Consider the following 13,089-nt stretch of genomic DNA (forward strand, 5'->3'; position numbering starts at 1 on the left):
ATATTACACAATGTTCAGTGATGTTTATCTAATTACATTGACTTACTACAATATTTATTTTGAACTTTTTTAAAGCTCCGCTAACCTTTACACATTTTGTAAAGCAATTTAATATCAAGTTATCATTTAAAAATACACAAAAAGAGCTGTCTTCTTTCCGCAAGATGTTTCAATATAAATATAGAATCATTTCAGAGGTTTTTTAAAATGACCAAATATTAACTGAAACCACCTGGAAGCCCCACCCCCTCTATCTCGCCCCCTCTAGCGTAAACGTAAAATGTTGAGTTTACTAATATGAACTGAACTGTGTGGAGACTTTGTTTATCAAGACAGAATAATTTCTTGAATCTATGAACAAGTAACCTACAGATAAACAGACCTAGTAATATTGATACCTACACGTCTTGTTAGTTCTTGTATGTGTTAAAGTAACTTGTTCCTATCTTTATTTAAGATGAGAATATTTTTGAGAACCCCTAGTGGCCAATAGATTAGTTGCAATGATTTGAAGAAAAAAAAAACAGTTCGTCATTTTCTGTACTTATTATTGTTAGGCATACTAAGGACATACAGTACAGCAACACTCAGACATACAGCAACTCGCAGATACAAAGTAAGATGTGGGCGTGTCCAAGAACGTGACAAATTTCGGAAAAGTGGAGCGACTCAGTGCAGCGACCATCAATGAGAAGACAGTAGAGTGCATATGATCCGTATTCAAGAGCACACACTGCTTCTCTTTCGTCTCCTATACTGTACTGTATATGATCGCCAAATACACACTGCTGACTTATATATACAGCCTCCAACAAAACTGATGTGGAATTCTATGGAAGCGCTATAGCCAACCGCTGACAAATGTTATTCCTATAGCAACCATGTAGGACTTGCTTCAGGTGACTTGCACAGATAAAATCAATGCTTGTGTGAAATTTTAACATGTTTTCAGCCCTCAAACTAAAGACTTTATAACTGCAAACAGTTCATATGAGTGCCTGGTTTGGAATCTTTGCTCTAATAACAGTGGGATGAGCTCATGTGATGTAGTTCTTGCTTAAAAAAGTCTACAGACAACAATGTTTGGTACATTATTATATTTTTGTCATGCTTAAAATAAAAATGATAACAAACTTCTGCACGAATCAAACAAAAAGATTTCAAATTGAAACCTATGTATAGTAAGTGCACTAGATTGTATTTAGTATCAATACCTGCTTCCACGGTAATGGATTACAGGAAGCCAATTTGCATTTCAGCCTTTGGGTTAATTTCCTGCTGTTTAAACAGCTGTGCTACATTTGCTGGAGAATAAAACCCCAGACACAGCAGTAACAGAATATGTGTGTCTGAATTTCTACAGTAAAAATGGACATTGATGCCTTTTTGCATGTAAGTACCCACTGATTTACTTGAGATATACTGTACTCAACTGACACTATATTATCCTTAAAAACTATGATGTAAAAACAAGGCTGTCACGACAGCATGAGACCTGTCTCTAGCTAAAGGACATAAAAATACCACATCACTACAAGATCAATTGTTCTAATCAGGCATGGCATACAGTGGTTCATGACACAGCCTAGCAGAGCTCTAACCCTGTAGAGAAAACTCTTTCATTAGGCTACAGCATGCAATGCTGAATGTGACCTGCGGCCGAAGCTGAGCTGTGCCGAGCTGTGCTATCCCATCCCAAAGTTTCATTAACTTCACTTTACTCTCGATAGCAGTGATCTGAACTGACCAGGAAGTGAACATAAACACAGCAAAGTCTACAAGAAAAACAAAACAAAGAAGCACAAAAAGAAATAAGAAATCATTTTTGGAACTACTCTATGAGAAATTTCATGTAATTTAATCAGTGTCTGCGTATGTTTCATTCATTTTTGTTTTAAAACACACACACACAAAAAAAAACAAGGTAACAGCTTTTTTGATTTGATTGGATTGGATTTGATAAAATTTGATTTGATTTTAGCAGAAATTAAAGTAGAAAAATCGTTATTTTCTTTCTGGAATACTGACTCGTTTTAATTGTATCTTTTTGCTTCACCACACAAAGTCTACAAATCAAATATTCATGAATTTAAATATGAAAACATGCCCACTGCAGCACATTTCAGTGCGAAATGACTCAACCTAGAAGTACGAGAGAAGGCTATTTTAAAGGCTGTTCTCAATGTGTACTCTGCAACTTTATACTGCTTTCAAAAACAAAAATAAAAAATGGCATTAACATATGTAGAAATAAACTGTGGGTGATTCAAATATTTTTTTACATTTACAAAAATCATACTGTACAATCAGTACTGTACTATAATATTCAATAATAATAATAATAATAATAATAATAATAATAATAATAATAATAATAATAATAATAATAATAATAATGATATCTATCTACTAATAATGTTATCTTTTATCTTAATAATAAATCAGACTAGAGATTCACAAAGTTAGATTTAAATTCATATAAAGGCAATGTGATTGTGTCATTGTAATGTGATTAAATAAAATCCTAGGAATTAATAACTTTTGCTTAGTTGCATCATGATGAGCAGTTTCCCAGACAAATCTTACAGAACATAATCTCAAATCCCATTGGAAAAAAACTGATCTTTACAAAATGTGATACCAAATATTTGCTACAAACTTATGCCATTTTATGCCACTTATGCAGAACAAGTTACATTTTGTCTCACTCACTCACTCACTCACTCACTCACTCACTCACTCACTCACTCATTTTCTACCGCTTATCCGAACTACCTCCGGTCACGGGGAGCCTGTGCCTATCTCAGGTGTCATTGGGCATCAAGACAGGATACACCCTGGACGGAGTGCCAACCCATCACAGGGCACACACACTCTCATTCACTCACGCACTCACACATAACGGACAATTTTCCAGAGATGCCAATCAACCTACCATGCATGTCTTTGGACCGGGGGAGGAAACTGGAGTACCCGGAGGAAACCCCCGAGGCACGGGGAGAACATGCAAACTCCACACACACAAGGCGGAGGTGGGAATCTAACCCCCACCCCTGGAGGTGTGAGGCAAACGTGCTAACCACTAAGCCACCGTGCCCCCTACATTTTGTCTCATTGTATATAAATGAGCAATTGAGGGTTAAAAGCCTTGTTCAGGGCCCCAGCAGTGGCAGCTTGTTGGACCTGGGATTTGAACTCGCAACCTTCCAATCAGCAATCCAACACCCGAGTTACACCCCCCAACTCACCTTAGGTTGAGTTACTGGGAATTAAATTGGTAATAAAGAGTAAACGTATTTCTCCAGCCAGCCTTAACTCCTGTAGGTCCTTCTTGTAATAAGAGAACATATAAAAGCTAATTTCTTGTTTTCTAAGTGTTTCTGGGTTTGCTTGAAGTTTCACCAAAATCCTAATGACTGTCCTGAATTCATTTAATCTGAATGGGGACAATTTAGATTACATCTTTAAAATGATTATAGGGATGAAGTAATGGATGGTCTGGTCAAAGCGTAATACTTTCCTCGCAGTTCGTAATTTGATCAGGCATGATGGCATCAGTCTGCTTGAGTTATTCCTGCAGTGTAGCACATAATTCAGGAGCCTTTTGCTCATTAGCTCGCTGCATCACTATTATAAGGCGCCGTCGGATTAAACTGAACGTTCTGACCTTTTCTACAGCAACATTCCAAAAACTAAAATAATGTCATATTTATTTTTATCTTTTCCTCTATTTATTAGGCTTGGCACTGAATAAACAGACATTCCAGAGCAGAAAGCTGGTCAGCTCGCAATAATCTACGCTGATACAGTGAAAGCTCTCTGAAATAAACCTCTAATTGAAGTTAAGATGCCAAGGCAGGAGGAGATAACAGCTTTTGTAAGGCTGGGCTCAGGTAAATGGAAAAAGTGTTGTTTTGTTATTGGTAATCGCCCACATAATTCAGTAGCTGCCCTTACCTTCACTTGCCACTCACATCCAATCATGCCTTCCTGCCTGGAATGAGAATTAATTGGATCAGAGTGTTTAAGTGTGTGCACAGCAGTTGGGAGCAGATGGTTGTGTTAAACGCCAAGCTTGGTGCAAGAGCAACACACCATCAAATTTAAATTAAGCCAAATTTTCTATTCCATGTGATTGCAATGGTTTCCTAATACATTCTATTAGTTATCCTACAAATGTTAATCATGCACAAACAGTGCGACATTTAGCCGTAATTAGTCTTAGTGAGATTTATAGGAGCTTATTATTTGGCTCGGTTTCTATCTTCAGATAGCATCTAAGTCATCTCTTTAACTGTCCTAATGACGAAGCGAGTCATTTTTTCCCCAGACTGTCATCCTGTTTTCTTGATGAGCTAGTTCGTAAGAACTTTATAAGAACTCAGAAAAGAGGAATCCGATCAAAGGGAGTGCCAGAGGAATTGGAAAAAAAAGAAAAAAAGAGGAAACTCTAATCAAAGTGCCTTCGCGGAAATGACAGTGCCTGCACCAAACAACTGGTATGTAATTACCGTGGCACATATCGATCCCACTCTCTGAACCTTGCATGTTGACATCCACTAGAGATTGATCAGCGAAAGAGGACGAGAAAGAGGAATGCAAACATTGAGAGGGGCGTGGCCAATGCTGTCAGGAGGAACAGAAAGAAGGAGGTTAAAGCATCAGATAGTCAAGGTGAATCTCACTTTATGAGATCTGCGTCCAAGTCTTTTGAGCGATTTCCTCTTCACGCCTGACTCACGAAAGGAAAGTGGCAGATAACACAAAATCATCCATTACAGAGCTGCAAAGCCCAGCAGCCTTCACTATTAATTCAACGGCTGTGGTGAGGGCAAAATGATAATGATTCTGGGGGAACGGTGAGGAACAGGCTGCACTGGGCTATAAATAGCAGCACATCCCTCCACGTGCAATGCGAGGCTTCTGGTTGCCGTGCTACAGCACAGTGTTGAGTATTGGGGAGTTGGAGACATTTATTTATTTACGAAGCTCCTTCCACTGCACCAGCCCTGCGTTCTCATTCATGTTTAATCATTCCAGCCTGTTAGTGAGGGATGGAGTTAGATTTTTGCTTAAAAGAAAAGGCTTCAATTTCACTTCACATGAACAAAAACATGAAAAAGAGCTCATCTGACATGATGAATTTCTTTACATAAAAAAAGGCTTGCACTGCGTTATAAACAACTACTGACTCAGATGCCTTTGCAACAGCCTGATTATAATTGTCCATTGGCTAAAATCACAGCTTTGACTCACTATTAACTCACCGCAATACTTGTGTTTTGATGTCTCTGCCCCTAAGGTACAACTTCCCTCTTATCTGTTTCACACTACACAATTCTTTCTGGTGCATTACACTGGCGAACAAAACTAAATTTCATGCCAACTATACTTGTAATATTACAGCTTAATGAACACAAATATTTACCTCATGATTATTGCCACCCCGAGAGAACGACAAAGTGTGAGAACTGCAGGAAATTTTTCACACAGAAGTACTTACATAATATCTTGGGTATTCAGCATGTTGAATAAATTAAAAAAAGCAATTTAAAAGATCATTCACGTAAAATAATATTAGATGAAGTAATTATTGCCAAAGGACAAAATTAGATTCATATTTTCATGTCCCTCTGAGATACCAAACCCAATGCATCCGCTCTCCTAACAGAATTAATGCTTATTACTCAAAGCGTTCAATGTTTTATGAGTCGCGTCTACTGCATTAGGATAAATGATTAATAATGCTATTTTGTTGTACTTTCTAAACATTCAGATCCAGACTCCATGTAAAAAAGGGTCTGTTATTATTTGGGTTCCATGAACAGGGTTTGTCAAAAATTTCAGACATGTAATTAATTAAATGTATCAATCTTTCTGGATTGTTACAAGCTCATTATTTTTCATTATTTTTCATTAATAAAATTATTTTGATTTGATTATTTAAATAAACCCAAAGATAAAAAAGCTTTCTACACATATGGTAGATTGGAAGATTGAAGATCTATAACTCATGGTTCAACATTTTTTGTGTGGATAGTTTCTTTGAATTCCTCGCCTGGCCACCTCGGACTGGGGAGTAGCCAGTCACTGAAGCTGGACGTAGACAGCTTTCAGGCAATGCTAAGACACACTTGAGTGCATCTCTCTGATAGATTGTACAATCAAGAGTGCAAAGGGCCCAGAGATCCTTACAGCTTACTGATTACAAGAACTATTTTCACATTTACATTTCATACTAAATAGATAGATAGATAGATAGATAGATAGATAGATAGATAGATAGATAGATAGATAGATAGATAGATAGATAGATAGATAGATAGATATGAAAAGCACATTTCATATAGAGTTTTAAATTATGCTGCCACTTTTCTTTTTCTATATAAGAAATGTTCACTATCGCTCAAGTGTCACTGAGGGATGACAAATATAGCTAGAGAGACAGTCCTCAAACTCAGGACTTCAATCACTGTCATGAGCATATCACAAAGAGAGACAGAGAATGAGAGAAAATTATATATATATATATATATATATATATATATATATATATATATATATATAGAGATATATATATATATAGAGAGAGAGAGAGAGAGAGAGAGAGAGAGAGAGAGAGAGAGAGAAATAGAGAAATAGAGAGGAAAAAATTGTAATTACAGCTATGTTCACTAGGTCAATAGCAGAAGAATGGGATAGATTCATGGGTTTGAAGATTTCTCACTTCTGCTATTCCTGAAAAACTTATTTTTTTTTTTTTTCCAAGCAAAACCATGACTAGTCTAGTATCCTGCAAAAGTAAAACATTCTATTTCTATTACTTTACATGTCAATCAATGTAAATGTTACAGAATCTCTACTATTTACTCACTTCTATGCCAAATATATATTAAAAAAATCTAATAACATGAATTTACTCTCTGATCAATAAAGTATCTGTCTGTCTGTCTGTCTGTGGCACTGTTTCTTTTGTCATAATTGAATGATTATGGGATTATATTTTACATTTCATTCAATTAATTAATGGCAATAAAATAAAATGATCGGTTCTTACAAACGCTATGTTTCTCAATGCTAATGTTAATAGCTGACCTGATGACCCAGCATGACCATGTTTTTTTTTTTATTAGAGACTACAAAGCATTTCTAGAAGTCGCTCGGGATAAAGATGTTTGATAAATACGGTAAACATAATAAAAATATTCAACAGTAAATAATAATAATAATAATAATAATAATAATAATAATAATAATAATAACAACAACAATAACAACAATAATAATAATAATAAACAGTACATATCATATATAATACACCTCATCATATAAGTGTAATCCATGCAAATGCAAGTTATATGATTTGAACTCATTCAAGCCAATGTTTATGTTATATTATGTTTATCTTCTTACATTCACATGTTCACAGAATATTTTTCTGAACTTATGTGATTTTCATGGATACAAAATTTCTTTAGCACATGCGTGTCCTTGTGCAAATGATTTACCAACCAAACGGTTTGTATTCAGCTTGATAAACGAGGCCCATTAATCGTAGCCTGTTCCATGTTTAAAGTGCGTGGCATATGATTAGTGCTCATGAATTAAGCTTGGTTGCTCCTTTTTACCGCTGTTGTGTCTAATTTGCTCACTACATATCAAAACCAGGAGGTTTTATAAAGCATATGAAAATACATCTTCAGCTGTTAATATGATATACAACTGTTTACCTGCCGTATGCCGAGACGATAAGCCATGATACGGTCCACTGTATCAGGGTTCATCTGTGTCCACTGCAGCTTATAGCCATAAACACGAGGCCGGTTCTGCCACAGTGGACTGTAGGTGTCATAGTAGAACTCTGGAGCATAAGCTTTTCCTGTACAAGGACAACAGACAAAGTTTTTTTCATGAACATCCATAGAGCCTTTTGTAACATAATCGCATAAATATTAAGCAATGCAATGTTTATGATAAGCCACTGTAGATTCAGAAAAAACATCTTCAACCAAGCGAGCTCCCAAAGCTTGGACTTTTCTGGTGTCATAACGCCTACTAACTCAACCAGATGTTTTTGCACAGCTCAGTAATCAAAATGCACTAAAAATTGCATTAAGCTTCAATACACTTTTTATCCATTTTTGTTTACTTATTTAATACTGCATTTTGTACCGCAATACATTTCTATCATTCATATCACTATATCAGGTTAGCACGTTCGCCTCACACCTCCAGGGTCGGGGTTCGATTCCCGCCTCCACCTTGTGTGTGTGGAGTTTGCATGTTCTCCCCGTGCCTCGGGGGTTTCCTCCCCGGTCCAAAGACATGCATGGTAAGTTGATTGGCATCTCTGGAAAATTGCCCGTAGTGTGTGATTGGGTGAGTGAATGAGCGTGTGTGTGTGTGCCCTGCGATGGGTTGGCACTCCGTCCAGGGTGTATCCTGCCTTGATGCCCCATGACGCCTGAGATAGGCACAGGCTCCCCGTGACCCGAGGTAGTTCGGATAAGCGGTAGAAGATGAATGAATGAATGAATGAATATCACTATATCATACACACTATTCCTAAGCTATATGTTTGCTTGTTTCTCTGGAAAGCACCTTGTGCTCCTTTTGGCTGTTGTAAGGTGCTCTATAAATAAAATTTGATTGATTGATTGATTGATATGTTTCTCAATTTTGTGTATTTATTTAATTATTGTAATTATTATTGTAATAATTATATTATTATTGTAATTATTCCTTGTACAGCTCCCATTTTATGGCACTACAAATTCCATTTAATTTCCTTATTACTTTATTTTATTTTAATTTAAATTCCATTTTTTACCATTTTTATTTGACTATAAAATAAAACATTTTCACTGCTGTGCATGATTGTGTGACCAATTAAATTATATAATAAATATCTAATTTTATATATTTATAAAATATATACATTTTATATATTTTATAATTTATATCATAAAAAATAATATATAGAAACTTTCATGAAGATAGTAACGACCTATCATCTAACCTTTTAAAAAGGGAAACAGTATTTATTATAGAATGAATCTGCTGTATATATTAGCAGGGAATGAAGTGAAAGTTTCTATGATATGAAGTACTTAATTTATTTAAGTCCATATTTTTATTTAAGTCCATATGCAAGCCCAGTGAATGACGTAATGGTCCTAAGGCTAAAATGGTAATCATATTTTCATTTATTTTAAAAAACTTTGTACCTTCCCAGTGTCATGAATGTACTGTCTGAAAAAACAAACAACCTGTAAATAAGCAGAGGAAACATGGGAGATTTGATTGCTGACTAAACATTTGGTTAGTTTGTGAACCGACAACTTCAAATATTACCACTGATAAACCATTGGCTTCAGTGGGACTTAGCATCGTCAAGCATCTCAGCCTTAGCTGTTAATATCCAGAATCTGACAGCTGATGACTTGGTCAGAGCTTTCAGAGAGTTATTGTGTTCATGACAGGTGCTGACAAAACCACAGACAGAGCTGTAAGGGAAGCGAGTGTGGCCACTGACATGGAGGGATGTGAAGTTGCTGATCTCTGCAAGCAGCCTCATAAACCTGCCAGCGGTGTTTATGTCAGCCATGACTTATTAAGAGTTTGTGGTGGCACTTTTTAATGATCTGCAGATTTAGCCCTACAGCCTGGGAGAAGGGCCATGGCAATCCCATAAGGAACCAGCGTAAACACATCCCAAATGGCACAACAAAACAGTGAGTGAATAAGTGAGTACATAAGTGAGTAAAAGAAATAGAGAAAATTAAAGGAAGAGAAAGAACACAAAATGAGAAAAGATTTATTAAGCTATGACTTTTATTGTGCCTCTTGAAGTACAGCAAAACAGCAGATTTCTGTATTCATGCTTGATGCATTGAGATCTACACTATGCTGTTCTTTTACTGTACAGAATACTGTAAAATAATGACTTTTCTACCACTCGAAATTAACAACTTGTTCAGATCTCAGTTCTACTTGTGAAGGCACTTTGATGATACGTGAGGTACTGTATGAGGAGAACGGCCAGACAGGCGCTTTTCAGTTTGAACTCTCTACAGCCGTGTTGAGCAGAAAAGCATCTCAGAATGTATCAAACAACAAACCTTGCTTTAGATGGGCTACAACAGCTGAAGACCACAAGAAGTTCCTCTCCTGTCAGCTAAGGACAGAGATCTGAAGCTACAGAGTTCACAGGCTGAAAGCAGACAGATGAAGAATGGATTTCTGCTACAACGTACAGACCTTAGGGTCCAAATTTGATCCTGTGGACCCGATCTGCCTTGTGTCAACAGTTCAGGTTGGTGCTGATGGTGGTATAATGTATGCTGTGTGAACTGTATGCCACAGCCAATCTAAATATTGTTGCTGACCATGTGCATCCCTTTATGAGCACAATGTCCCCATGTCATAACGTTTAAATCCAGCAGGTTACTGTGTGTTGACTCAAAGCACAACTCACCTGCTTCTATAAACATGATGATGACCTTAATCCCTAATTTTGTTAATGTCTGTCTGTGTAATCAATTTTGAGCTGCACATGATTTGTACTTTGCTCCAAGTCTACTGTAATGAATAAAGGGATTCTAAAGAAATTCAAGCTGGATTTGTTTGTCTTAGTGGTGAAAAACCATACATAAATCCACAACTGCATACAAAAATCCACAACTAAAATTCCACTACTAATTAGTACAGCTTTCAGCCCTGAGGAACACAAGACCTGAGCGGATCTGGAACAATTGGTATTTTTTAATGATCTGTGTTTTATTCTGTCTGTATAGTGCATCACCACATCTGACCTCAGCCTAACTGTACACTTGTGCATTAACACAGTCAGAAGCAAAGTTACGCTGGCTTTTTAATCTTAACAAACTTGTTAAAACCTCTTTAGTGCGTATGTGCGTATGATATTATTGTTTAATACAATATATCCTGTTAATGAAATGTGAAATGTTTAGAAACATTATTTCCCTTTCAACATTGTGTGTGTGTGTGTGTGTGTGTGTGTGTGTGTGTGGGTTGGGGGGTAGGTGGGTTAATGGACCATGAATTTGAAATGAAAAGATTGTTTTAAAAAGATTAATTGCATTTTTTAGTTCTTAGTAAATGCTTCATTTGTTGTAAAAATTTGTCAGGGAAAACGAATTAATCAAATTCTCAAAAAGCTTATCATTTCTTAAGGCATTGAATGCATCAGTAAGTTACAATAGCATGTTTATCTTTTAGAGCAGACAGTATCATTTCAGATCTCACAGCTTTTGGGCTAAGGATTTTCACCATATCTGTAATAACTTATATATTTCCATCCAAATAATTTACAGTACTTCATACATAAAGTTATGAATATGATGCAACTCCGGGTAACTGAGCTGTCTGCTATAACATAGGTTAAGCCAGAAACCAGTCAAATAAGGACCTGAACAGAAACAGAAATTCAAGTGTGGTTTGTGGCAGGATTAAATAAGAATTTAACAACAACAACAAAAAAAAAATCACTAATATTTAAAGACAACACAGAGTAACACTAAAGTAAGGTGATTAGTGTTAGCCTGGCAGAGCAAAAAGATCGAGAGACTGCGCCTTAAAAGCTTCGTAACGATTTTGGCTCGATCTCAGGCCTGTGTATACCTGAGTCTGGCCTTTCACATGGTCCGCTAATCAGATTCACAGAGTTCTTTTTGATCTTAGATTAAGCAACTGACTGTGGCACATCTCATACATGTTGTCTCATACAAAATCTCATACATATCATACATCTTACTGTTCCTGATGTCAAAGGAGGACAGAGGAAGGAAAGAAGCAGAGGATTTAAAGTTACTGTCCTGATAAGGCGATTTATCATGAAATCAAGGTGAATTATTATTTGCAGAAGAATTGCTGCAAATTTGCTTGTGAGCAATATAAAATACAGTGGGTCTGAGAATTGCACTGTGCTTTATTTTAAATGGAAACGAACAGACGGTTTTAGCATTTAAAAATATTTAAAACACAAAAAAAGGAAATGTTATATATTAAATATCTTTAATATATATTCAATATTTTATCTTAAAATGTATGTCAGCAAATTTGTGATATTGAACATTGAACTGGTTAACAGCTTTGTACAGAAGGTTAGATTTTCCTCATGTCTAATCTCTAATCAAGCATGTGATCAGATGAATTTCAGATAAGGTTTTATTTATTTTTTTTACAAACTTTTGGGGTCCTTGCCAGCTCCAGTATGATTAAAGCAAAAAAGGAGACATAGAAAATATGAAAAAAAAAAAATATTTGAGTTGTCATGCCATTTGTAATGAAAACTGTTCAATTTACATTTAAAAGCAAAATAGAAACATTTGCACCATCTGTCTCAGTCTTATGGACCCTATTAAAATATCAATGTAAGAATTAGTTTTTTCTTAAGTTCTACTTAAGTTCTACTATAGATATCTGATATATCTTTTTTTAATTAAATGTCCACACCCAGCAAAACTTTGCATTGTTTTAAAACTACATCTTCCCCTCAGCTCACTTACTGCGAGTACAAAACAGGAGCCATTATACCTACAGTGAACAGGAGCGGAGCACCTCTTGGGAAGCATTGCCTACAAACTGGGCCAGTTTTTAGGGCTAATCAGTAGCTGGAGTAGACTTCCCTCCCTGGAGTTTGCAGGCTCTGCTAACTCTGGCAGCTGCCTTTGTGTCCAGATGGCAGGGAAGGCAGAGCATGGGGAGAGGAGAGAGCTGCTGAACGGTGGCAAGTCAGCTCTCCACCTTTCCATGGCAAGAAAATAAATGCAGGCTGCTGAGATGGGCTTCAGGCTTTACCTACAGCTTGTAGGAAGGCAGCTCTAAATTATGCCAAGCAGTGCAGAGAGGTCCATGTATTCGGCCCTTAAAGCCAAACACTACTGGAGGAGATGAGGCTTCAGTGGCGCCAGGATCATGTAACAAATGCAGGCCAGCACTGACTCTCGGCTCCTTTGAGCTCTCAGATGACTGCTGTGGACATCAATCCATATCTCTTTCTGTCATGTGGAGCTAGTGTGGAAGACGTGATGGACTCTAAACGGCTGTGATTCTACTCCTTCTTTC

The 13,089-nt window shown here is 36.6% G+C and overlaps 1 protein-coding gene across 1 annotated transcript in view; it reads right to left on the reverse strand.

The window, feature by feature from the left end:
• mdga2a (MAM domain containing glycosylphosphatidylinositol anchor 2a) overlaps positions 1-13,089 on the reverse strand; it is a 190,406-nt gene that overhangs the window by 25,133 nt on the left and 152,184 nt on the right. The window contains exon 10 of the mRNA XM_060866341.1: positions 7,731-7,879. Within this exon, the coding sequence (XP_060722324.1) occupies positions 7,731-7,879 (149 nt within the window). The remainder of the gene's footprint in view (positions 1-7,730; positions 7,880-13,089) is intronic.

Source organism: Tachysurus vachellii, chromosome 3 (genome assembly GCF_030014155.1).
Source record: "Tachysurus vachellii isolate PV-2020 chromosome 3, HZAU_Pvac_v1, whole genome shotgun sequence".
NCBI classification, from domain to species: Eukaryota; Metazoa; Chordata; class Actinopteri; order Siluriformes; family Bagridae; genus Tachysurus; species Tachysurus vachellii.